A 26291-nucleotide genomic window follows, 5' to 3' on the forward strand; every position below is an offset into this window, starting at 1 on the left:
AGTTTACTTCCAAAGGTGAGCTTACGGCTCTCCTCCACCAAAATAGCAGTAGCTGCTATGGCTTGAATGCATACTGGCCAGCCACGGCTTACTGGGTCCAATAGTTTAGATAAATAAGCTATTGGTCTTCTCACCCCTCCCCATTCCTGGACTAATACACCATGCGCTACTCCATTTTCTGCATTCACATATAAATGAAAGGGTTTTTCTAGTGAGGGTAGGCTTAGGGCTGGTACCGAGGCTAGTTTCAACTTCAGTTTTTCTAATTCATTATCATCATCTTTGGTCCATTGTATATTGTCTCCCCCTGTTAATTTTTCATATAAAAATTGTACTGCTTGTGTATATCCCTCGATCCATAGCCTGCAATATCCCAGTAGCCCCAGCAGTTTCCTAACCTCCTTTTTTGAAGAGGGAGGAGGGAGGGATAAAATCCCTGTAATTCTTTCAGGACGTAGTTTTCGGCTACCTTTGCTTATCAGGTGGCCAAGATATTTTACTTCTGATTCCACAAACTGTAATTTCCTTTTTGATGCCCTTAGTCCCTTTTCCCCAAGAAAATTTAGAAGCTTTATAGTAGCTTCTTTAACTTTAATTTCATCTTCTCCTGATATTAGAAGATCATCTACATATTGGATAATTTGTATTCCTGGGGGAGTGGGGAAGGTTTGTAATATTTCTCCCAAGGCTTGCCCATGGGGCCTCACAATACCCCTGTGGCAGTTTAGTCCACCTCAGTTGGTTCTTTTTCCCTGTGTTTGGATCTTCCCATTCAAAAGCAAAAATATTTCGGCTTTCCTCTGCCAGTGGGCAGGCCCAAAAGGCATCTTTAAGATCCACCACACTAAACCACTGATGTTGAGGTGGAATTTTACTTAAAAGAGTGTAGGGATTAGGAACCATAGGGTAGCAGGCCCATGTTCTTTTGTTTACTTCTCTTAAATCTTGCACTAGTCTATAATTTCCATCAGATTTCTTCACTGGGAGAATAGGGGTATTATGAGGGGATTTACAAGGTTCCACTGTCCCATCCTTTATTAATTCTTCTATTACTGGTTTTAAGCCTTTTCTCCCTTCTAAAGATATAGGGTACTGACGTACACAAATGGGACATTCTTCTTTTTCAGTTGTGACCCTTATGGGGTCAATATCTAGTCCACCCCTATTCCCTTCCCCAGCCCAAACTTCTCTGTTAATTTTTCTTTCATCTTCTTGGCTAAGTTTTAACACTTTGGCTGTCATTCTCCCTTCTTCTGGTATGACCCCAATCCCCAGCTGGATTTGTAAATCCCTTCCTAATAAATTGCTGCCAGCCCCAGGAACTAACAAAACATCCCCTATCCCTATTTTTGTTTCCCCTTCAATAACCACATCTTTAATGACAGGGACCTTAAATCCTTCCCCCTTTGCTCCCGTTACTTTTACCATATCATTACTTACATCACACCCTTTTGGAATATTCATCACACAAGTCCTTTCTGCCCCAGTGTCAACTATAAATTCTAATACTTCCTCTTGGGGGCCTACTTTTAAAGTTATCAAAGGCTCCAGATGGTATTTATCCCCCCAAAAATAGAGCCCATGACTTCCCTATTTTTCTTCTGTGTGTGTCTCTTGAAATATTTTCAGATCCCTCCTCAGGTGGGGGCATTCTCTTTTATGATGCCCTTCTTCCTTGCAATAGAAACAGGCATCCCTGGGTTGTTCTTGGAAACTTGACTGTGCTGAGGTTTTATTTTTCTCCTTTCCACCATTTCTGAATCTTGAACATTTAGGAGTGTTACCTGAGGGCTTTCGATTTAGATTTTTTTGGAAGGTACTCTCTCGCATAGTGGCTATCATGATCTTTGCTTCCACTTTGGCTTTTTCTTCATCCCTCCGGACATATATCTTTTGAGCTTCCCTTATTAGGTCTTGTAATGGTTTCTCATACCAGTCTTCTATTTTTTCCAATTTTTTCCTAATATCTGGCCAGGCATGTGTGACAGAGTTAACTCTTAGCAGGGCTTGCCCTGCTAGGGACTCCGGGTCTATCCCAGAATATTGTTTCATATTCTTTCGGAGCCTCTTCCTTCCCTTGGGGTTTCTTCCTTCCCTTGCTGCCCCTCAAAGGCCTTTCTGACATTTTGTCCTCGGGGTGCCCCCTCTTTTATTCCCTTGATTATCAAATTATGATAATCATTCATATGTCCCCTCCCAGCTTCATCATTTTGGTTCCAGTTAGGAGGTGTAATGGGCATTTTCTGATCCCCGGGTGGACCTTGTTGGTTTTCTCTTTCCCAAATTTTTATTCCAGCAATTCTAATCATTTCTCTTTCTTCTTGGGAGAATATTATTTTCATTATTGATTGCATTTCTTCCCAAGTGAAAATGTTGGGACCTAAGAACTGGTCCAACTGTTCAGCTGTACCTATGGGGTCTTCTAATAATCCTTTAATTTCTTTTTTGAAATTCCTAACCTCTGTAGAGGTTAGAGGAGCATTCACAAAGCCGGTTCCCATAGGTACTTCTCTTAATGGAAATAAATGAATTTCTCGACTTCCCTCTGTTTGTTTAGCAATGGAGGGATTGTTGGGCTGCCTCTGAGCCTTAATGGCACCTCTTGTATCCTGGTATGGTGCTCCTTCGTTAAGAAGAGGGTTTATTTGGGAAGAAAGCACCGAACTCCCCTGGGGAGGAGGGGCAGATTCAGAATCTGGTGCTGAAGCCAAATATTCTGTGGTGCAGAGGGTGGGGGTGGGGTATGGCAGTGAAGCCAAATATTCCAGAGCACAGGAGGCGGGGGCCGGCTCTGAAGCCGGGTTTCTCAAGGCAGGAGAGGTGGGGGCTGAAGCCGGGACGTGTGACGTTTCCCTTGATTCAATTGAGGGTGCTGGGATTCCCGAGATATATGGGAAGGGTGGGATCCCCGGCAAGGGCGGGGGCAGGGCTCCCCCCCCGCTCCCTTGGGGCGGGAGGGCTGGCAGGGGAAAGGCCCCCGGTGCGGGCAGAGGGGTGGCTGGCAGGGGAAAGGCCCCCGGAGCCAGGGGGAGGGGGACAGCTTCTGATACTGGCGGCAGAGGCAATACTTCTAAAGGGTCCCAGCCTTTTTTCTCTTCTGTTTGCTTCTCCTCTGGGGTTTCTGATATTTTAAAGACTTTGGTTCCCAGAGGTTTTGTAATTCCTGTCCAGCAAGAAGCATATTCTCCCTCCTCAGGGTGAGATGGCTCTTTTGAATTTACAAATACATTTAGAGCCTGGCAAATCCATGCCTCCTCAGACCCATATTTTGGCCAGTACACATGATCAGATCTGATTTCCTTTTTTACCCACTCTTTCATGCAGAATTGAATCATTTTTACTTTATCTTTTCCTTTTGTAGAAGGATCAGTTTCCCAGTTCGCGAGTTTGACCCCAAGGGGACTGTCTTGGGGTGTATCTTCTGGCACCCTTTTATAATTTGAACTTAATTTACTAGGTTGTTGTCCCATTTTTCTAGGAGTTCTCTGTTCTAACTTAATCAAAATACCAATTTATCCCCCCCCTTTGAAATACTAATTCATTCCTTTAAAACACCAATCTTCACTGCTGTAAAATACTACCCACCCTTTCACAGTACAAAAAACAAAACAAAAATTTATTATAGCCCACCTTCCCCAAAAACAAAGTTAACTTCTAATTACACAGTTTTCCATTCACACATTCATTCTTTTTTAATATTTGTTCACTCACTCATTCCTACTCACAACAGAATAATAAGGTACCTCTTTCAAGTCACTTGTTAGTATCCACCCATGGGTATGAAATAATCCTTAGGATTCTGGGTGCTCTTGGATTTCCCTCAACCCAGCACTGCTAGCATCCAACCCCAACTTCTCTTGGGGTACTTTTAGACCCTGGGTTCTCTTGGAGTTTTCCTCAACCCAGCATATGGGGTGGTAGCTCCCACTTTGCAACCCCTTCCCTGGGACCCCGTCCCAGTCACCCCTGGGAGATTCTTTCACTCCTCTTATCTCTCGCTTCGTCTCCTCGCTGGCCGTTGTTCTCGTGAACAAGACGGAACCGCAGCACTCAGAGACTGCCACACTCGCTTCGCAGATCTGGGGCAACCAGTCCGCGTCTCATTCACACATACTCATCTCCCGCAACCACCCCCTTTTTGTTTGGACAGTACTTACCAGTCCTGTTTCTTTTCCAGTGTCTGTGAGATTTTTGTCGAGAGCGCTCTCTTTCATTTGCTTTATTTTTGTGTCTTTCTTGTCCTCCGGGTATTGCCCTGCTGCCACCAAACCGTGCCAGAGGATGCTAAGCAAGGATCCTGCCAACTTGGGCGGGAGGCGCCTTACCCTTTGCTTCTTGAATCCTCCCACGCTTTTCAGAGGCGAGGTGTAGATCCGGGACGAGCCCCCATTTGTGAAAAACGAGGTTCACTCTCCTGTGAGAATTTAAAGAGTTTAATATAAAGACAATAAGAGACACATAAAATAAAGCAAAGGGATAACGGCCGGGTGCCTTGGCGTTCTGCCAAGAGCACACCTAATGCCCGAGGTGAGTCCTTTTTATACCGTTTTTACTGTCTGTTCTCTATTCATATTAAAACTTTTCCTGGAGCTGTTCTGCATGGCCACTCCTTGGGTCTGCCTTTTTAGAGCATGCGTAGTCTTCTGCCTTGCGGTTTTATTTCTTTTGATTCTTGGAGTTGGGCCCGCTAGGTAAGAGTCGATGGTAGGGTGGATCTCTTAATTCCCCAGACAGTCAGGGCTGATTGCAGCTTTGGGCCTCTTTGCCCCCCGGGCAGAGCAGTGATAGCGGCTCTCGGACTCTCCTGGCTGCCCGTTCTCTGGGCGGAGTAGCCTTTGGGCCCTTTTGTTCCCTGGACAAAGTGTTGATTAGCAGCTTCTCGGGCCTCATCCTCTGCTCGCTTGGAGGTTATCTTACTTGCTCACACTTGCTAACATTCTTGCTAAAAAGAGAGAAAACTACATCCACACAGAAAAAGCATTTCTAACATTATATAATATCTACCTTTATACTTTGCGAGAAGCCAATATTATAATATATGTTTATAACACTCCCCAAGGTTTCCTGGCTGCCAAATCCTAAAGATACAGTGACAATCTTCTTGGCGCAAAAGACCATGGGATAGATACCTTATGGTTAGGAATCCCCACCCAAGCCGGTGTCCTTCCAGGGAGTTGGAGAGAGAGGGAAGGTCCTCCCTGAGCCTCCTTTTCTCCAGGCTGAGCCCCCCCATCTGCTTCTGCCGCTTCTCCTCAGACTTGTGCTCCAGAGCCTGCCCCAGCTCAATTCCCTTCTCTGGACACGCTCCAGCACCTCAAAGTCTTTCTTGCAGTGAGGGACCCAAAACTGACCCCACGATTCGAGGTGGGGCCTCAGCGGTGCCCAAAACAGGGGGACGGACAGTCATTGCCCTGGTCCTGCTGGCCGCACTGTTGCTGACCCAGGCCAGGATGCCGATGTCCTTCTTGGCCACCTGGGCACACCTGGGCACACCTGGGCTCGTGTTCAGCAGCTCTTGGCCACCACCCCCAGGTCTTTTTCTGCGGGGCCATTGGAAATTGCACAGAATGGTCAGTGCAATGTGGGGAGTTTAGTAACAACTCCAGGCAGCCCAGTCTGATTTAGGGACTCTGTGGCCACTTTGCTAACAAGTCAAGGCGGCCCAGTTCCCCTTAAGGGCTCCGTGGCTGCCTGAAGTAACCAGCCCGTAGCGCTGCAGGGGGATGCTGCGAGCCAAGTGCAGGTGTAAACTGTGTCCTTGGACACCAATTCCCAGTCTTCCACAACATTTGGGTTATGTAGTGATCCCTCCTGCCCAGTGGCCGAAGCGCCTTCTGCGCGCCCGCATTGCCGGCCGTGCTGGCGGTGCAACCACGGAGGAAAGGTCGCTGCGCACAGGCCCCGCTGGTTCTGGTTCTGGTTCTGGTTCTGGTGGGGGAGTGATCCCCCGGTGAGGGAGTGACCGGCCCCCGGCAGGGGACTGACAGAGCCCCGGTGAAGGAGTGGCCCCGTGCGTGTGGGTGGGTGCGTTCCTTCCTTACCGTGTGTGGGATTGGGCCTGGAAGGGAGCCAGCCGTGTGGGCAAAGGGGAGCGGCGAGCCGCCTTCCCCTCACATCGCTTCTGAAAAGAAGCCTACGGGCTACTAGAGGGAGTGGCCTTCAAATGGGACAGTGGGGATTCGGATTACATATTAAAATTTTTTTCGCTGTTGGGGTGGTCAGGCGTTGGCACAGGTTGCCCAGGGAGGTGGTGGTTGCAGAGGGTACGGTCAGGCTCAGTCAATGTCCAGATAATGGATCAGGTTGGCGGTGATGAGGCACGTCGAGCCAGGAAGTCAGTCCGTAGTCCAGATTATAGGATGATGATCTTTGCCATAAGAAGTGTTTGATCAGACCGAAAGAAAGCTGTAGTGCATGTTGCACAGAAAGAATCAGGTGTTGCCGAGTTCTCCATTCCCACTGAATTTTTGCTTGGATAGGATTCTGTCTTGTTTTCTGTGGTGTAAATGACATATATGGAGCAAGGAGTCTGGGCAAAAGCATCCAATTGACAAGGTCCAGTACAGGTAATGTTATAGCAGTAGCAATTTCTCAAATTGAGAAAGGCAGTTAAGTTTATAGGACTTTATTTCCAGAGGTTTATGAGAATGTGGTGAAACTTGTTTTTTCCTTTTGCCTGTATGTGTAAGTAATAAGCCATGTATTATCTATGCATCTTAAAAGAAATTTCCAGTTAGCAGGAAGTTTAATGGATTACTTTGATATCATTGCAGTGCTCCAAGCAGTGTCCCACTAATGTCACCCTTGAAAACTGGAATGTGAAGGACCAACAGCTTGCTCATCTTCATGCCTGGGTCACTTTGTTGCATGCATGGCAGTGCTGTTAAATTTGTTTCTTCCAGAATAAAAAAAAAATAAAAAAAAAAAAAATTTGAGGATTGTTGGGGGTGTGTATTGGATTAACTTTTGTCCTGGTATTTCCTATTTATTACTACTCTGTGGTCAATGTCACCTCTCAAGTTTGAAGATCACCTATGAAATCTCTGTAATATGCTGGGAATTTCAAATATAGAAATGTCAATATTTGCAGAATATTGGGTTAAGTAAAATACAATGGGAAAACACAGCCAAAGCTTCTGGTAATTACTTGGAGCAGTAACCAAGTTGTTTGGTTGGATTATTGTAGGAAGAAAAGTTACAAATGCTCACTTGAAGAGGGCACAAGAGGCTGAGCAACTCCCAGACTGCCTTAGATCTACCTAAGGAAAAAAAAATCCATGCCAGTGTTGTAGTGTATAACCTTTATGGATTGTCAGCATTCCATTTACGGATGGAATGGAGTGGGGAGAGGGGAACTTGCAATACCTCTGGGAAGGGAGGATGCCTTCCCACCTGGGAAAGCTCTGTCACAAATGGCATTGCTGAGCTCAGGGCTCCATCTCTGCAGCATAAGGGTGGTTGTAGAGGAATGGGATTGCTCGGTTCCAGTTTCCCTCTGACCGTGAGAATGTCAACAGGACAATGTGCTGTTGCCTCGTGGTGGCAGCCAAACTATTTCCTGCTCTTCCTTAGCAGTCTAAGGTTCTGATCATGTGTTAACCGAGAGCTGCACTGCCTCAGTTGGTTCTATTCAATAATGCAGAGCCTTCACTCAAGGTTAGAAGTGATGTGCAGTTGAAGATAAAACTGTAATAGCGTATTTTTTCTGCTTTATTTCATACAGGATAAAGTCTCAATGTGTGCATCAAATCAAAAGCTGGCTTTACTTTTAGATGATAGATACAGATCTATGTTATGGCTACTGGACAGGTAATGAAACTATTTTTTAAAAATTATGCTATCCAAACTTTAAAAATATATTTTCCATTAAAAATGCAAAAAATTTTTGCCGTCCAAGGTAATGTAAAATACGTGTTTTATCATCTTCCTGTAGTACAAATCAAAACAACAAAAACTATCTAAGAAGTATATGTTGCACCAGCTACATCTCTATAAAGTAGCCTGGAAAGATTGGAGAATCAGTACAAGAATAAACCAAAGGAAAGGTCTTCTGAGTAGAGGAAGTGAAAACAGGAAACAGGTGAGTTCCGAAGGGAAAAATATTAAAGAGAGAAACAATTGCCAATGTTGTTGCAAAAATAAAAAAGGACAAATACGTGTGGTTACATCTTGTAGCTAGAGGATATTGAGAATTGTATTGTATATTTTAAAATTCTAATCTGGACAGAGACGATGTGTAATCCAGGTTATGAACTAATAAGAGTTGTAAGAGTTATGAGGCATAGTCATGATAAGAGTTGTGAGAATGAGCTTCAACAAACTCTGTGTCCACTATAAAAGAGTTGCAAAAGAGATGATGTATTCATAGCTGGCATAGAGCAGTCAAGTTACGAAGCCTTTCTTGTTTAAGCAGGAGATAGAAAAGAGGAGGCCTCCAGTAAGGCACTCCCACAAGCCAGAGGCAGAGCAGCGATTCTCCTGGAGCCGCCAGTTCCCAACCAAGGTTCCAAGAATGATGTGGCAGTACCCATAGGAGAAGACTTTGGTGTGGTACTGGAAAAAATGCTCCAGCAGCAAAGGCAGATGTTCCCATCTGCAGAGCACTTAGAGTCACCAGCAATGGAGAAGAAGGATGAGGATGAATTCCACACATCGGATACTCCTGGCAGGAGACTTGACCATACCTGGTACTTCTGTGAGAGCTGCAGGACTGGAGATGGAGGAAGCCCTTTGGACAGGACTCCCTGCTCCCTCCAAGCCGCGGCTCTCAGCAGAACCGTGTCATTGCTGAGGATGCACGTGGCCAGGAGGAGCCTTGCAGAGGAATAGGAGGCCAGCTCATTGCAGTCAGGGAATGGCTGACGGGTGTTTCCCAGCAGAACTTTCCTGGAGGTGCCAGTTCCAGTCCGTGACTCGCACGATGCTGCAGCGCTGCCATAGGAGAAGGCCTTTGGCATGGTGCTAGAGAAGATCCTTGAGCAGCAAAGGCAGGTGTTTGCAGCTCCAGGGAATTCCCTGACGTCAGCAGTGGAGGAGCAGGATGAGGAAGATCTCCACGCTTGGGATACTTCTGGCAAGAGCCTCCATCCCTGCGCGAGCCTCGGTGAGAGCTGCCGGAGCGCAGACAGAAGAAGGCCTTTGGACAGGTGCAAGGTATGAATGATGCACGGTCCCCAGTCTTGGTGTGAGCAGAAACATTTCTTCCAGAATAGTTTCACTCTCAGGTTCGAATAGCATGAGCCTGGAAAGCCAATAGTCTAAATGTTCCGATGTCTGCTACCCAATACTAGACATGAACTCAAGTCTCTCATAGCAACATCAGGCTTTTTCCCTAAGCCAAGTGCTGGGAGGGGAATTTCTTCTGCAAAACTACTGTGCTTCTGCTGCTTGTTCCATTTTAGAAAGTTTCCTCCATCGGCCCTGCCTTGATTGAATAGTCCTTTCTCTTCTAACTAGAAGCTCCAGGTTCTCTTCTTACAAGTTGGCTTTGTTTTCTTTGCCCCCAGACAGGAGTCCCTGCTCCCCCAGAGCCACGTCGATCTGCAGAAGCTGCTTGTGGCTGAGGATGCAGATGGGCAGGAAAGGCCTGGAAGTAAAGGTGGAGCCAGGCCATGTCCAAGAAGATTTTCCCAGAGAAAAGCATCCTAGGAGCAGCAAGTGTCCTGGAGCTGCCAGTTGCCAGTGTGACACAGTGGGGCCTCATGGAATCAAGGAGCCATTGTGACACAGTGGGGCCTCATGGAATCAAGGAGACCATGGTGACACAGGTGATGCACATGAAGCCAAGGAGCCATTGTGACACTTTGGGCTTCTTCCCTTGAGCTCTGCAGCTGGCTGTCCCAGCCCACGGCACCATGTGCCATCTGCTCTCCTCAGGGCTCTGCCTGCACACAGGCCCAGGAGAAGTTTTCCTGTTTGTAAGGGAAGAATGGAAAAGCCTGAGCAGGTTTCCTAAACAACAAACCCCACTCAGGAGCCACATGCTCAGTCCAGGCTGCCTGGAATGATGTCCCCTTTCTACAAGGGACACTGTGAGCAGGAATGATCTCTGGGAGGAGAATTCTCGCAGTCTTTCCACTGGATTCTCTGTCCCTGTCCTTTGCCTGGCTCTCTGTTGCAGATGGAAGCTGCTGCTGCCGTTCTCAGCTTGAAGCCCTCTTTTGATGCAAGCAGGTGCTCCCAGGTGTGTTCAGCAGCTGTTGCTCAGTGTTGATGCAAAGCTTTTGTGTTCCTCATGGAAGCAAGGAGCCATTGTGACACTGCAGGGGCTCATGGGATCAAGGAGACAATTGTGACAGTACAGAACCTCCTAGAAACAAGGCTCCATGGTGACACCGTGGCGAATCATGAAATCAAGGAGCCCGTTGTGACACAGAGAGGCCACCTGGAAGCAATGGTCCATTGTTACACTGCGGATTCAAGAAGACCATGGGGACAGCATGGAACCTCATGGAACCATCCGTCCATTGGGACACAGCGGGGCCTCATGGACACAAGGGGACCATTGTGGCAAAGCAGGGCCTCATGGAACCATGGAGAGCATTGTGACATTGTGGGGAATCATGGAAGCATGGAGAGCATTGTGCCACTAAGGAAACTGATGGAACCAAGGCGACCACTGGGACACAATGGAACCTCATGGAACCAAGGGTCCATGATGACTTTGGAGGGCCTCATGGAGCACAGGATCCATTGTGACACAGCAGGACCTCGTGGAAGCAAGGAGCCTTTGTGATACTCCAGATGCGCATGGAAGCCAGGGTGCACTGAGACACAGCGGGGCCTTGTTGGAACCAAAGACACCTCTGCAAAAAGCAGGGTAGCTCACAGAACCAAGGAGTCCATTGTTCCAATATAAAGCCTATGGAACCAAGGGGCCCGTGTGACACAGCAGGGCCTCATGGAAGCAATTGTCCATTATGACAATGCGGATCAAAGGTGAGCATGGTGACACTGCGGAACCTCATGGAAGCAAGGAGCCATTGTGACACAGTGGGGCCTCCTGGAATCAAGGAGACCGTGGTGACACAGGTGATGCGCATGAAGCCAAGGAGCCATTGTGACCCAGTGGGGCCTCATGGAATCAAGGAGACCATGGTGACACAGGTGATGCACATGAAGCCAAGGAGCCATTGTGGCACTTTGGGCTTCTTCCCTTGAGCTCTGCAGCTGGCTGTCCCAGCCCACTGCACCATGTGCCAACTGCTCTTCTCAGGGCTCTGCCTGCACACAGGCCCAGGAGAAGTTTTCCTGTTTGTAAGGGAAGAATGGAAAAGCCTGAGCAGGTTTCCTAAACAACAAACCCTACTCAGGAGCCACATGCTCAGTCCAGGCTGCCTGGAATGATGTCCCCTTTCTTCCGAGCAGAATCTGAGCAGGCTGATGGTGCAGAGCAAAACCTGCAAATATCTTGATAATCCTGAGCCTGGGAGATGCAGCTAAACCCAGTCCAAAGTAATTTCTGGAAAGTCGAACCTGGTTTACATTTTCTTGAGTTTGGCTGTGCCAGCTTCACCAGACATTTCTAAAAAAGCAAGCAAAAAACTCCAACCAAAAAAGACAAAAACCCAAACAAACCAACCCACACAAACCAATCAAACAAACAGATAAAAAACCCCAAATAAAATCAAAAGGAATGAGGAGTTCATCTTAGTTGTGAGGATATCACAGCAGGCGAATGGCTGCTTCCCACAGGATCACCATAAAAAGCCACATGGAACAGCTGCTCCAAAATATCCACACCAGGGGAAATAGAAAAAGTGATACATGGCGGCTTTGGGGGTAGCTCCACATTAAGGTGAAGGATGAGCAGTCCGTGGTACAGATCCAGCATTGCCCACACTCCAGGCCGCTCTTTGCTCCTGATGAAAGACCCTTGCAGGACTGTGGCCCTTCTCAATGCAATGTAAATCATTGCCACAGCTCTCAGCTGAGCCACTGGCATTTCCAGAGCGAGATTCAGGCCAGAGCCCAGAAGCAAATCTCGGCAATACATGTCTGTGGCAGGTGAGGAGACTGAAAGCTTTCATTAGGAATTGGGGATTAGGAGCACTGACATTTACTGTGCTAGAAAGTCCAAGGGACAAATTTGTGCCAATTCATGTCACGCCTTTAACTACGAGGATCAATTTGTGTTATGCTTGTACCAGAGTCTGGTGACAGAGGGGGTTTCCAAAGGAACTCTTGGTCCATGGAGGCCTGTGCCCAAAGAAAATGCCAAGAGAACTGAGGTGTGAAAAACAAAGATCCTTTATTTAGATAAGAGCAGCAACAAAAACCAACTACAGAACATATTTACATTGTAAGAACCTTTGTAACAACAACGATCTATAGAAGGTATTTACAAGAACATATCTATCAAAACTATATTAAACGTATTTACAGAAGAGAAAAAGAAACCCTAAAAGGTATCTACCGAAGGGTGCCATCTCTGCCCTGGATCTCCATCAGTCCTGGAAGAAAAGCAAGTGACACAGTCATTGCAGTCAGGCACAGAGGGCTGTTCCATGTGCCCCAGGCTGGGACACACTGGCAGAGCGGGACTCTGCTGCCAGCGCTGAGCCTGGCTGGGGCTGGGGGTCAGGCCCCAGGCACTGGCATGGGGCTTGTGTGAGCCAAAGCAAGTGCAGGACAGGCTGGGGATGGTGCTTGTGCTGCCAGAATGCAGCCCACGGGGCACCGTGTCCCTCAGCGGGGCACCCAGCCCAGCCCCAGCCTGGCAGCAGGGCACCCACTCTGCCTGTGGGGAGCACATACCCGTCCTACTGCTGGAGTCCCTCTTCATCCCAGGACCATGTTGTCCTCCTCGTCTTTTCCATCAACATCCATGTCCTCCATGTACTCTTCCATTTCCGCCTCCATCTCTTCCTCCATCTCCTCCTTCACATCCACCTCAATCTCTTTCTCTTCGTCTCTGGAAGCTGCAGATGTAGCATTTTGGGCAGGTTTTGCCCATTTTTGGGGTGATTTTTTGGGTGATTTTTTGGGGTATTTTTGGGGTTTGGGGGGATTTTTTTGGGGGGGGTTTATTTGGGGGGGGTTTATTTGGGGGGTTTGTTGGGGGTATTTTGGGGGAGGTTATTTTGGGGTGGTTTTTTTGGTGTTTTTTGGGGGGTTTTGGGTTATTTTTGGGGTTTCTTTGGGGGTATTTTTGGATTTTTTGGGGTTTTTTGGGAGGTGGTTTTTGGACGGGGTCTTGGGGGTCATTTTTTGGGGGTTTTGGGGTGGTTTTTGGGGGGTATTTTTGGGTTATTTTGTTGGTATCTTTTGGGGCTTTTTTGGTTTTTATTTGTGGGGGTTTGGGGGATTTTTGGGGGGGGGTTTTGGGGGGTTTTCCTGGGTTTTTCTGGGAGTATTTTCTGGGGGTTTTGGGGTTGTTTTTGGGTTGTTTGGGGGGGGATTTTTGGGTATTTTGGGGTTGTTTTGGGGTTGTTTTGGGGGTGTTTTTAACCTCCCCGCCCCTCCCCCAGTGTTCATCAGCAGTTCTGGGCTAGTTTGGCCCATTTGTGGGCGTGGCTTAGGTGCAGAGTGGGCGTGGTTTCGGTGCGGGGTGGGCGGGGCCTCAGTGCGCAATGGGCGTGGCTTTGCGCGGGGTGGGCGGGGCTAAAGGGGCCTGCGGGCGGGGCTTCGGCAGGGTGGGCGTGGCTCTGGACTCTATGGGCGTGGTTTAGGCGTGGTGGGCGTGGCTTGTGGTGGTGTGGGCGGGGCTTCGGTGCGGAGTGGGCGTGGCTTCGGTGCGGAGTGGGCGTGGCTTCGGTGCGGGGTGGGCGGGGCTTAGCGACGCGGGGCGTGGCTTAGGCACAGAGTGGGCGTGGCTTGGGGCAGGATGGCATTGGCTTAGACAGGTGTGGGCGGGGCTTTAGGGCGGTGTGGGCGTGGCTTAGGCGGGTGCGGGCGGGGCTTAGGTGCAGGGTGGGCGTGGCTTTAGGGCGGGTGTGGGCGTGGCCAAATGGACGCGTGGGCGGGGCTTAGGTGCAGCGTGGGCGGGGTTTAGACGGGGTGGGCGGGGCTAACGGGACGCGTGGGCGTGGCCTGTGACCGGATGGACGGGGCTTGGGGTGCTGTGGGCGGGGCCCAGCCCTGGCCCCGCCCCCAGGGGTGCCCCCCCCAGGTCGAGGATTATTTCGGCATCGGCAACAGCAGCTCGGGGCTGCTGCAGACAGGTGAGGCCCCGCCCACCGCCGGGGATTTGGGGGGTTTTTTGGGGGGGATTTGGGGGGTTTTGGGGGGTTTGGGGCTTTTTTGGTGTTTTTGGGGGGGGGGGTTTAGGGTATTTTTGGGGTTTTTTTGTTACCCGGCCCCTCCTCGGCCCCTCCCTCAGTGTCCGTCCGCCATTTTGGGTGGGTTTTGCCCATTGTTGGGGGTTTTTTGAGGATTTTTGAGGGTTTTTTGGGGGTGTGGGGTTATCTTGGGAGTATTTTGGGGGGGTTTTGTGGGGTATTTTGGTGCGATTTTGGTGGTATTTTTGGGGGGTTTTGGGGGGAGTTTTTTGGGGTTATTTTCGGGGGCTTTTTGGGGTTTTATTGTCACTGGCCCCTTCCCCAGTGTCCGTCCGCCATTTTGGGCAGGTTTTGCCCATTTTGGGGGTTATTTTTTGGGTGATTTTGGTGGGTTTTTCAGGGGTTTTGGGGTTTTTTTGGGTGGGGGGGTTGGCGGTTTTGGGGGGATTTTTTTGGGGTTATTTTTGGGCTATTTTGGGGGGTTTTTTTAGAGCTTTTGGGGGTTTTTTGGGCGTTTTTTGGGGGTGTTATTGGGGGGAGTTTTTTGGGTTTTTAGGGTTTTTTTGGAGTTACTTTGGGGTTTTTTTAGGGGGTGTTTTCGGGTGTTTTGTGAGTATTTGGGGGGGGTTTGGGGTTTTTTTTGAGGGGTTTTTTTGTCACCCGGCCCCTACCCCAGTGTCCGTCCGCCATTTTGGGCAGGTTTTGCCCATTTTGGGGGTGTTTTTTTGGGTGATTTTTTGGGGTATTTTTGGGGTTTGGGGGGATTTTTTGGGGGGGGTTTATTTGGGGGGTTTTTGGTGGGTTTTTTTGGTGTTTTTTGAGGGAGGTTATTTTGGGGTGGTTTTTTTGGTGTTTTTTGGGGGGTTTTGGGTTATTTTTGGGATTTTTTGGGGGGTATTTTTGGATTTTTTGGGGTTTTTTGGGGGTAGTTTTTGGACGGGGTCTTGGGGGTCTTTTTTTGAGGTTTTTGGGGTGGTTTTTGGGGGGTATTTTTGGGTTATTTTGTTGGTATCTTTTGGGGCATTTTTGGTTTTTATTTGTGGGGGTTTGGGGGATTTTTTGGGGGGGGTTTTGGGGGGTTTTCCTGGGTTTTTCTGGGAGTATTTTTTGGGGGTTTTGGGGTTGTTTGGGTTGTTTTGGGGGTGTTTTTAACCTCCCCGCCCCTCCCCCAGTGTTCATCAGCAGTTCTGGACTAGTTTGGCCCATTTTTGGGCGTGGCTCAGGTGCAGAGCGGGCGTGGCTTCGGCGGGGTGGGCGGGGCCTCAGTGCGCAATGGGCATGGCTTCGCGCGGGGTGGGCGGGGCTAAAGGGGCCTGCGGGCGGGGCTTTGGCAGGGTGGGCGTGGCTTTGGACTATGTGGGCGTGGTTTCGGCGGGGTGGGCGTGGCTTGTGGTGGTGTGGGCGGGGCTTCGATGCGGCATGGGCGTGGCTTCGGTGCGGAGTGGGCGTGGCTTGTGTGCGGGGTGGGCGGGGCTTAGCGACGCGGGGCGTGGCTTAGGGGCAGGATGGCATTGGCTTAGACAGGTGTGGGCGGGGCTTTAGGGCGGTGTGGTCGTGGCTTAGGCGGGTGTGGGCGGGGCTTAGGTGCAGGGTGGGCGTGGCTTAGGCAGGTGTTGGCAAGACAGGTCTGGGACCGGAAGGCGGAGGGGCAGATGGTGCCCTCGGTCCTCTTTGTGTGTCTTCCTTGTAGCAGAGGAATCCTGCTTGAGCCTGTTGGACGTGATCTTGGGAAGTAATGGTTCCTTTTGGTTTTGTTTTTCCTTTGGGCAGCATCCTTTTGTGACCTCAGGCGATCCTGCCTCCAGCCTGGCTGCTCTGATCATCTCAGCCAAGCAAGTGCAGGAAGACTGGAGAGGAGACGCTTGCGCCTGAGGAGGCCTTGCTGCCCCGCCAGCTCAGAGGAGTGACGAGGGGATGTACCGTGTTTAGGAGAAGATTCGGCCATCCCCTGAGTTTTATAATGAGCTGTTCCGTAGTTAGGAAGTTTATAGTTTTGAGATTTTCTTAGCTTAGCTGGTTTCAGTTAGGACTCTAGACCCCAGAAAGCTTCATTAATGGAGCATTGTTTAGCTAAGAGTAGAGTATTGCTGATGTAGGGGAGCTGAGAATTATCCTTGAGGTAGAAATGGACGAATCGTCATACTGATGATTAAGCTATGAAAGAAAAAGCTGGGACTCAGCAGAACTGGACCAGGCATGAGCTGTCAGCCTGAACAGGTCACCAGGAGGACAGAATGATGAAGATGAAGATGAAGATGAAGATGAAGATGAAGAAGTAGCCGGAAGACCCTTGGTTTCAGGCCTTGGTTTCAGCAGGACTGGCAATAAAAAACTGTAAAACCTCCAGAGCCCTGGAAGATTCCCTTCCTTGCCACGCTGTGCCTAAGCTGGACAGCGCCTTCGAAGCCGTGCGCTCTGGACGGGCTGTCCCGTTGATGGCTTTGCGCTGCTTCCCAGCGGCCCAAGGCTCTCCCCCCTCACAGAGGGGCCCTGCCCCGCCCCCCGCGCCCCGTGGCCTCTGCCGCCCCGCCCGCCCTGCGGAGATGTTGCCCCCCCCCACCCGCCCCCCGTGCCCTGGCATCCCCCAGCGCCAGCCGCCCCTCACGGCGGGGCAGGAGGAGGGAGCAGGCCCCGCTTGTTCCCCTTTCCTGGCGCTCACGGGGCATCGAAGAGCCAAGGAGGGCTGAAACGGCACGTCCCCCAAACGCTTCCCTCTCTGGTCCTTTTGGGGCGCTAACGCGCTCTGCTCAAGGGAGTCCGAGGGCCTACGCTCGGCTTTCCCTGCTAAGGTGTCATTCTTCCTTCTGTAAGCTCCACAACTGGCTGGTTGATGTGAGCTGTCTAGGAGATGGGGAAAACGAGACGCTTTCAAATTGGGGGAATTATCCTGGTAAATTACTGCAGTTTTTCAGCAACAGAATTTCAAGGTGCAGCTGGGCCTTTCAGCCATTGCATCGATTTTCAAATGCCACCCGCAGCATCCGAAGTGTGAAGAGCCTAGTGTGAAGCTCCTCAAAGACACTGCAGCAGTTGTCCACCAGCAGACAGGATGTGTCTGTGCTGAGTCACCAGAAAAGCAAGCTAAGCCCAGAGCCATTATTGCACGGGCAAGCAGAGTTGGTTTCCAGAGGAGCTGCATGCACTTGTTTCCCTCTCCCACTCAGTACTTTCTCTCCTCTTTCGAGCTGGCTCCTGGCTTTAACTGGAGCTTTTGACAGAGAAGGGAATGACTGCATCTCATTTTCATTGGGATGTGGCTATCCAAATGTCTGCAAGGAATCTTACAGGGAGCATGGAGCCTGGGCAAACATCTGTGAGGCTGCAGCTCTTGACTGTTTGAAACAGGCCTTCTTTGGGCTCGGCACCTGCAGGCCACCGCACAGCGGTAGCCGGAAGGCTGCTGCCAGAGCTGCAACACAACAAAACCGTGGCAGCCCAAGAATCCGCGCGCAGCTCTTCTGCATGTTGTCCAACGTTAAGGTGCCAAAGAAAGAGCAAGCAGGAAGAGAGGAGCTTTGTGTCAGGAGACAAGCCAACATCTCCCTGTCAGAAAGGGAGGTCAGGCTCCAAACTGAGTCAGAGCAAAGGTCAGCATGCACCTACGTGCTCAAGAAGCAACTGCGCACTGCAATACTCCTGGAAACTGATTTCCTTGGCTTCTTTTGTCCCCTGAATGTCATCAAAGCAGTTAGGGCTTTCAGAAGCAACAAAGATGCCAGCAGGAACAAGCACACTTGCTTTTAGTCAAAGCCTTGGGGAGGAAAAGTCACGTTTGCTTGGATTTCTTGGAGCCCTGCTGGATCGGTGCATTTTCGGCGTTACCCCGGGATGCCTTGAGCACTGGCTTATGGACGGTAAGGATTTTTTCTCCTGCTTTACGACTGAGGAGATCTTCCCAGGCTTTTCTTTTGCGTCAGCTGTACAGAAGATTTTGGTTGCTGGGCGTAACTATGCCAACAGACCCAGAGCGGCTGCTATTGTGACGTCAAGGGAGCCGGGCCGCATCACAGTGCTGTCAATGCAACGTTGTCCCGGTGCGCGCGAGGCCTCGTTGTCCAGAGCAGCTCTTTGGCTTGCTCGCTGCAGGAGGACCCTCGTGACTGAGGCGTTCTCAGCAGACGGCCTGCACCCCGAGAGGAGTCTTGGTTTTTCCCCCGGGTGGCATTCAGTGTGCAAACCCGCACAGCACTGCTAGAATGATCGGGCAAGTCTGTGCCGCGGTTTGCACGGTTTTTTCTGTGGCGTATTCCGGCTACTTCCTGACCCACCTGACTCGTAAGTAAAGGTTTATCCTGGGGGTAGCCATCACACGGCGTTTGCTTCACTTTGCTCTTTATGCTTGTTTGTAGTGATGAAGCTGACTTGGGAGCAAAAGTGCCATTAAGATGCCGCTCCTTTGGTAAAGCTCCTGCCAACAGCATCAGCTAAAAAGGGGGTGTCTGCACTCGCTGGCGGGTGGAGAGTATTTGCAACGTAACCTGCAGGGGTTGCGTTCCCTCCACGGGAGAGCGCGTGGCGTTGGACACTGTCATTTCCTCAGCTTGCTGCTTCAGCCGAGACAACCTGCAAATTGCAGGCTGGCAGGGAGTCTCACAAGTACTTCTAAAACTTGGCCAGGAGTGAGGGAAAGCACTTTTTTGCTCCAAATCCTGCCATTAGAGGCCTTGGCTCTCTGCTGTGACCCTTTACGGTGCGCCAAGAGAGCGATTCCCTGGGCGATGAAGTGCAAGCTCCTAACCGGTTAGGCTTTGCTCCTGAACCCAGGAGCTGTTCCTGGGCTGCTTTAGAAGAGAACCGCCACAGCTATGGGGCCCTTTGTGGAAGCTTTCCCGGGGTATCATTTGCAGCAAATTGATGGGAATTAGTGTATGCAATTTATTTTTAAAAAATAAGAAACAAATAAAACAACAACAACAACAACAACAACAACAAACGAAAAGAAAGGTTGCAGGAAAGAGAAGAGGAAAAAGCTGCTTGAGCTGTTGGGCAGAACAGAAGCTCTGACTTAAAGGACACTTGGCATTTCTGTGATCGTGTTTCTATTTCTTCAGTGACAAAAGTAGAGAGAGCCTAGTATCGTGTCCTTGTTGTTCTCTTGCTTGCTGTGGGAAAATCTTGTGTTGCTCCTGGAGGGATGCTGGGAAAGGAAAATGCTCGCTGTTGGGACTGACTTGTCCTGTGGGACTCCCCAGCACAGGCACTTTTCTAATGGCATCTGGTTCCTTTTCCCTTGCTCGCTGCAGGTTCACCTCACACGCGGATGGAGACACGCCCGTCCTTTGGTGAGTGGCAAAGGAACCTCTGACCTTGCTGGCATGTAAGAATTGTGCAGCAAGCTGTGAGCTTGGCCTGTTGCGGTAGAGTGCCAGCCTGAGAGGTGGAAAGAAAGCCCAAGTCGGTGCTGGCATCAGCAGCAGCAAAGGGAGCACTGGCTCTTTCCTAATTTTCCATTGAAGAGCCTTTCAAGAGATGAAAGGCAAGTGTGGCAGGCCAAAGGTGTCTTGCTGATTCTAGCCAGGGTGGAAGATCAAATGCACAGCAAGACGGAGCATCACCTAATTTGCCCATCTTAAGAGGGTGAATTTCACGACTCAGAATCCCACTTTGATCAAAGTTTCTGATTTCCCCTTAGTCTGGGTGAAAAGAAACCAGCTTTCCGGAGCTGACAAGAAAGCAGCTCCTGAAGGACTGGCTGCTCCCTGTCCCTCTCACTGCTGTCTGTCTGCAGGGCTCACCAGCAGGGTCAGCACCTCCTCTGGCTCCCTCTCTTGCTGAGGAAGAGGCTGAAGAGGAGCCAAATGACAAGAAGCCTCCATCTGTTGTCCATCCACAGCCTGAACGTGCAGAGCCAGTAAGTGGCACCTGTGGTTGGCACTGCCTTTGGTGCAGGGCCGAGCTTCAAGTTTCTGACGAGCCAGCCCTTGCCGCTCGTGCCTGAAGATGCTGGGGGCTGTGTGCCTGCCATGACGTAGTGCTGCTTCAGCCAGGCCAGGGACCCCTGGCAAATGGCTTCTGAACTTTCACATTTGAGCGCCATTTTGCCGGGACGCTGAGAGGGCCTGAGAAAGTCTCTTGGGATCAGATGAGAGGCAGCATTGTGCCTTTAAATTGTTGCCAGCGTAGAAGTGAGCCCCTTGGTGCACGGTGTCCCTGCAGGCTCCCCGTGGTCAGCGGCCAGAGACGGTCCAAAGACGCAGTTGACAGCCTTGCAGGATACTTAGGAGACACTGGCCCCTGGGAGGGACCAATTAGCTTCCGGCACAACGTAGACCAGACTGGCCTTCTGGTCAGACACGACCATGCCCACTCGAGGGTGACTTCATTGCCCAGGGGAGCACAGCGGGAGGAAAGCAACAAGGCTCTGGGGCCCTGCTCCCACCTCTTTCTGTATCTTTGCAACCTCGTCAATACCTTGTTGCAGTCGTCTTGCAGAAAATCGATAAAATGTAGCATGAGCCTGGCCATGTGCTGCTGTAGCACAGCAGCCTTTGGGGTTTGCCCGTTGCCTTTGAGAAGGGCACATGCAAAACCCCCCCAGCCAAAGAGGCCTGGCGGTGGCTGACAGCCTTCCTTTTGCCGTGTGCTCTGTGGGGTATCTGTGCCAACCACCTTTCTGACGGGCAATCCTTTCTTGTCCCAGCTCTCTCTTGACGCGCGCTCTGCCGTTCAACGTGCCGCTGCACCGGCGCGGTCTGCAGCAGCCAGCACTCCCCCACATGCCAGCACTTCGTCCAGCAGCCCAGCCCAGCAGCTGGAGATGAGAGAGGAGCAGAGCCTGAGGAGACTGAGTACGTCTGGTGTATTTCTGGTCTGCCAGAGCGGTGTGTTTTCTGTGTGTCTCTGTATTGGCTGCGCCAGAAGTTCCTCCTCGCTTTAGTGTCACAGAGGCATTTAGGCCTCCCTCCAAGAGCCGGTTGCTGTGCTTTGAGGCAGCAAGAGAGCGCTCGGCGTGTTCCCGCTGCCTCTGAGGGCAGCTGGCACTGGCTTGGCTTTGCCTGGGCTGCCCTCTGTGCCAAAGACAAAAGCAGAGATTGTTTCTGTTGAGCAGAAGGCTGGCACCTAGCGGGTGACTGGGCCCCAGGGAGCTCTCGGGCCCCAGCTATTCTCCGGCTGCCATTTTTACGACTGTTCTCACTCCTCCTCTCACCGGTGCACGTTGTTCTCCTAAGTGGCCCTGCCGGTGACGGCAGGTGCCACTGCAGAGGCTGCGGAGGCCCTTCCTTAGCTCTGAGGGCCCAGTTCCCAAAGGCCCATCGTTCTGGGTTATCACATGAGCTGCTGTGCTTGAAGGCCGTGAAGTCCTTCTTGGAAAGGCCAGCTGCTGAAAGGTGGAGAAGATCGCCCTCCCACTCGCTGTTCTCAGCGGCTGGAAGCCAAGTGACTGCAAAGGGCACAGAGCTCCCGACAGTGGGGCTGCATCTTGGATCGTCTGGGGAGCGGCATCTCCCTTTCAAAGAAGTGAGCACCTTGCACTGCTTTTGTCTTTCAGGGAGCATTGTGAGTCTGGGCGAGCCGAGGAGGAAATACTCGGCGTTTGAAGAACTTGGACGAGGGTAAGTCTGACGCCTGCTCCTTACGCAAAACCGTGGGCCCAGTCTTTGGCCGGTGTAGCGTCAAGCGTGACATCAGGCAAGCTGCGAACACGGTCAGACTCTGGCTTTACCTTCCTGCCACCTCTCAGGACTGCTCAGTCAGAGCAGTCAGAAGGCATCATCAAAGACAACCTGGTGCTGGCAAGGTCTGCCTTGCTTGCAGCAAGGAGCAGGGCCTGGAAGATGTCCCGCCCCTGCCGCAGTATGCTGGCCTACCAGAGCACCTTGTCACCCGAGAGCTGGCAGATAACACTTCTCCAAGGCAGAGTTTCCCAAGTTCTTCTTCTCCAGTTTTTCCAAAGGGTCCCCCTTAGGCTGGGAACGGAACCAATCGGGCGTGTGCCTTGGAGATTTGTAGCAGCCCTTGGTGTTCACATTGGGCCTCCGTTTTCTCCCGGACACCCTGCATGGCAGAGGGCTGCTGGGCTGTTGTGCTAATGGCGGGGGAGGCGCCGCAGCTGGGCGTTTTCCAAATGCTCCAGGCAGCCTGGGGAGATCTCCTGCCTAGGCTGGCTTTCACCGCCAGGGACTAAAGGGCTTTTTCTGCTGCTGTTTTCTTTCTAGGGGTTTTGGAGCTGTTTATAAAGCCCTCGACGCCAGCACAGGACAACAGGTAAAGTGTCAATGCCCCCAGCAGATTTTGCAGCTCTGGAGCGCTTTTGCCGCGGCTGCGAGCCTTGGCTGGAGCTTTGGGTGGCCGCTCCATCTCTGCGGCAGAGGCTGCTCCTCTGAAGCACAGACTAGGCTCAGCAGCCTGCAGACGGCATTTGGGACGGGCTTTGGTCCTTCTCCTAAGCTCTGCCCTCTGGCACAGCTGGGCTGCGTCATTGCACAAGCACTCGCTGCGTGTTCCTGGGGATCTCGTGCGACGAGCGCCTTCTCAAGTCAACGGTCTCTCAATGTCCTTTTAGGTGGCCATCAAGAAAATGGCGCTTCAAGAGGAGATGTCCGAGGAGCTGGCTGTCAATGAAATCGTGGTCATGAGGGACAGTAGGAACCCCAATATTGTTACCTACTTAGACAGGTGGGGCTATTCTCATGTCAATGTTCCTTTAGGATACTGCAAGCCCAAAGTGGCAAACCCCTTTGGTTGCTGGCAGAAAATGGAGCTGTTTAGGATTTCTCTCCTCCAGTGCAGGGGAGGAGGTTGCACTTGGTCTGCAATAATCTCTTCTGGCATAGGCAGCTTGGAGAGCACTTCCAAAAAGCTGGGTCAGCCCCTCGGGTGACTGGGCTGTGCCCAGGTCCTCTCTCTCCATGCCGGGCTTTTCTTCTTTCAGCTACCTGGTCGACGGGGAGCTCTGGCTGGCGATGGAGTTCATGGACGGCGGCACGTTGTATGATGTACTCGGGGCAGTGTACCTCGAGGAAGGGCAGATAGGCGCTGTCTGTCGGGAGGTGAGGGATGCCACTTGTGCTTCCCCTGGCCTGCACAGGATGGCCCTTGTCAACTGGTGGTTAAGAACAGCAGAGATTTCTTGCTCACGGCCTTGCTTTGCTGTTGCTGTCACGACACGGAGAAGAAAGAGCATCTGAAGCCAACTGCCTGCCAGTGTCCCCGCACTTCCTAGGCTCTGTTCTCGCACTCTTACGTACTGCCGTTGTGCTCCGGCGCTCGTGCTCGCTGGCTCACTGGCTCGCTCGCTGTGTCGCACTTGTTTCCTCTTGCCAGCTTTGCCTGGAGCCTGTCTGTGTATCCTGCATTCCTTGCCGCTCCAAGCCTGCACGCTGGTGGCAGAATTTCAAGCTAAGGGCAAAGGAGGTGCCCTCAGCTTCAAAGGACAGCATTGCAGCCCAGATGGCGTTGGATTCTGGAACTGGTCTAACGTGCTGCTTCCTCCTCTGCTGCCACAAGGCTACCAAGAAAATCTTTGCCATGCCGCCCCCCAGCCAAAGGGCACGTGCTACGTACCGAAGGGAGGAGGGGCTTTTGGAAGCTCAGATGTGCCTTTGCTTGGAAAGATGGAACACTCGTCTAAGAGTGTTGAAGCAGCAAGCTCTTCCTCTTGACAGCACTAGGATGCTGCGCCCTGGCTCACTATTCCCTGAGAAAGCTGTCACTCTCGTCGAGCCCGTTCCTTTCTTGCAGGATGAAATCAGGTCCTGAACCTTCACCTTTCCCTTTCTCCTCTCTCTCTCAGTGCCTGCAAGGACTGCATTTCCTTCATTCCCGCCGAGTCATCCACAGAGATGTCAAAAGCTGCAACATTCTTGTGAGCATGGACGGATCTGTGAAATTGGGTGGGTATCCTTGGTGCGGCGCAGCGTTCCCGGGATGCGCTCTGGGGCTGCTCTGGGGTAACTGCCAGTTCTCCAGAAGCGCTGCTTGGCCAGCGCGTGAAACGCGAGGGCATTTTTGAAGTGGCCAGTGCCTTATCTCCCTGGCTGCAGCCCCGCGGAAGCAGAGCACTGCTGCTTTTCCGGCTAGATTCACCGTGGCCTTGTCAGGCTTTGAGCGGGCAATCCTTTGGCTGGGTTTGCCAGTTGTAGCTGGCTTTGACAGGGTTTGTTTTTCTCCGCAGCTGACTTTGGCCTCTGTGCTCAGCTCACCCCTGAGCGCGACAAGTGCAGCTCCAGCGTCGGCACTCCCAGCTGGATGGCGCCGGAAGTCGTGAGAGGAGAAGCCTACGGCCCCAAAGTGGACATCTGGTCACTGGGGATCGTGGGGCTGGAAATGGTGGAAGGGGAAGCTCCTTACCAGAGGGAACCCCGTCTCAGGGTAAGGTGCAGCTTAAAAGTGCGGCTCTGTGTGGAGGGAGCTGTTGTGGCTAGGAAAGGAGCAGGTAGAGTGTCCTCTTCCCTTTTTTGTAGGTTTTAGAACTGATAGAAAGGAACGGGGCCCCAAAACTGCAAAACCCCAGGCACCACTCGGCTCTCCTGCGCGACTTTCTCCGCTGCTGCCTGCAGACAGATGAGGACAGGCGCTGGTCTGCCCAGGAACTCCTGAAGGTAAGAAAAAGCAAAGCAGCAAAAAGCCCTGCGAGCTGTGGACGCCTGCGTGAAGGGCCAAAGAGGACGGGGGGCCACGTGGGCCTGGGCGAGACAGGTCCGGGACCGGAAGGCGGAGGGGCAGATGGTGCCCTCGGTCCTCTTTGTGTGTCTTCCTTGTAGCAGAGGAATCCTGCTTGAGCCTGTTGGACGTGATCTTGGGAAGTAATGGTTCCTTTTGGTTTTGTTTTTCCTTTGGGCAGCATCCTTTTGTGACCTCAGGCGATCCTGCCTCCAGCCTGGCTGCTCTGATCATCTCAGCCAAGCAAGTGCAGGAAGACTGGAGAGGAGACGCTTGCGCCTGAGGAGGCCTTGCTGCCCCGCCAGCTCAGAGGAGTGCGCCTTGCTAATGGATTCTCCCACTCCTGGCCTAAACTTAGCTGACCATATAAAAGTAGAATTATTAAGGAAAATATTTTAATAATGTAATCTAATTAGCTAGTCTCATTTTCCCGTTGTCTTCTGCACCATCTGTGGCAATTGAAGACACAGAAACCACTTAACATAAAATAATCCACCAAGTATTAGCCCCTCAGTGAGTGGAGATTCTAGAGGAGGGATGCCCATAGAGACTATTTCAGCAGATGGTCTGTGGGTAGGCACGCAGGGCTTCCTCTGATGTCGAAGCACTGGCTACTGCTCCGGCCCACTCCTGCAGAGTGTCAGTCACGGCCTCCCGGCCTTCTCCTCCAGCTGAGATGTGCAAATCTCTGAGGCTTCAGAGACCTTGACTCAAGGGTGAGGGGTTCACCTGTGTTCAGCTTACTTGACGGCTGTTTCTGTCATCAGTGACACTTGGAATGGGCCACGCCATTTCACCACCACTGGCGCTTCTTTCTACCCCTTAACTAGGACTCAATCTCCCTGTTGGATGTTACAAGCAGCAAAGTCCAAAGGCGGGGCTTGTGCCAGCTGCGCTTCCTGTTGAAGGGGTTTCAAAAGAAGCAGTATCCTGGCCACAGATGGTTTTTAATATGCATCACTTGCCTCTCCCCCCCCACTAGGTTGAGAATTATCAGGGTAATTCATAACAACAACTGAAAGGGAGATAACTGAATGTCTCTTCTTGGTCAGGCCCTCATTCTCGCCAAAGCCAATGTCCAAAGCCCTAGCCATGGCATCTTGGTTTCTATTAGCAGCTTCAAAAGCTGTTTATTTCTCTATTCGTTGTTTTCTACCCGAGCCAAGCTCTGCGGGTGCCAGGGCCTATGGAGGTTCCATTGTGTTCCTAAAGAAGCCATAAGTCCTTGAAGGATCTTTCCTGCAAAATGAGTTCCCCTATCTATTGCTTCTACAATGCTGTATCTTGGAATGATTTGTTTCAAAAATGCCTTAATAACTGATCCTGTCGTTGCTGAAGCAGTTGGAAATGCTTCTGGCCACCTTGCTAGCTGACATACGATTACCAGAAGATATGAAGCCTTCCCTCTTGGGGCGTCTGAGGAAAATCCACCTGGCATCTTTGGAAGGGACATGCAGCCCAAGGCCTCCC

The 26291-nt window shown here is 51.2% G+C and overlaps 1 protein-coding gene across 1 annotated transcript; it reads left to right on the forward strand.

Annotated features, from left to right (window-relative positions):
* The first annotated feature begins 13571 nt into the window (after positions 1-13571).
* Positions 13572-25130, forward strand: LOC116435485 (serine/threonine-protein kinase PAK 3-like). Its single transcript, XM_032091821.1, has 13 exons — positions 13572-13634; positions 14111-14162; positions 19463-19501; positions 19865-20070; positions 20860-21007; positions 21709-21772; positions 22376-22424; positions 22723-22835; positions 23092-23209; positions 23953-24052; positions 24334-24530; positions 24623-24760; positions 25003-25130. Exons 1-13 carry the CDS (start codon positions 13572-13574, stop codon positions 25102-25104), a joined length of 1389 nt encoding a protein of 462 aa, XP_031947712.1. The 3' UTR covers positions 25105-25130.
* The last annotated feature ends 1161 nt before the right edge of the window (positions 25131-26291 follow it).

This window comes from Corvus moneduloides, chromosome 27 (genome assembly GCF_009650955.1).
Source record: "Corvus moneduloides isolate bCorMon1 chromosome 27, bCorMon1.pri, whole genome shotgun sequence".
In the NCBI taxonomy this organism is placed as follows: domain Eukaryota; kingdom Metazoa; phylum Chordata; class Aves; order Passeriformes; family Corvidae; genus Corvus; species Corvus moneduloides.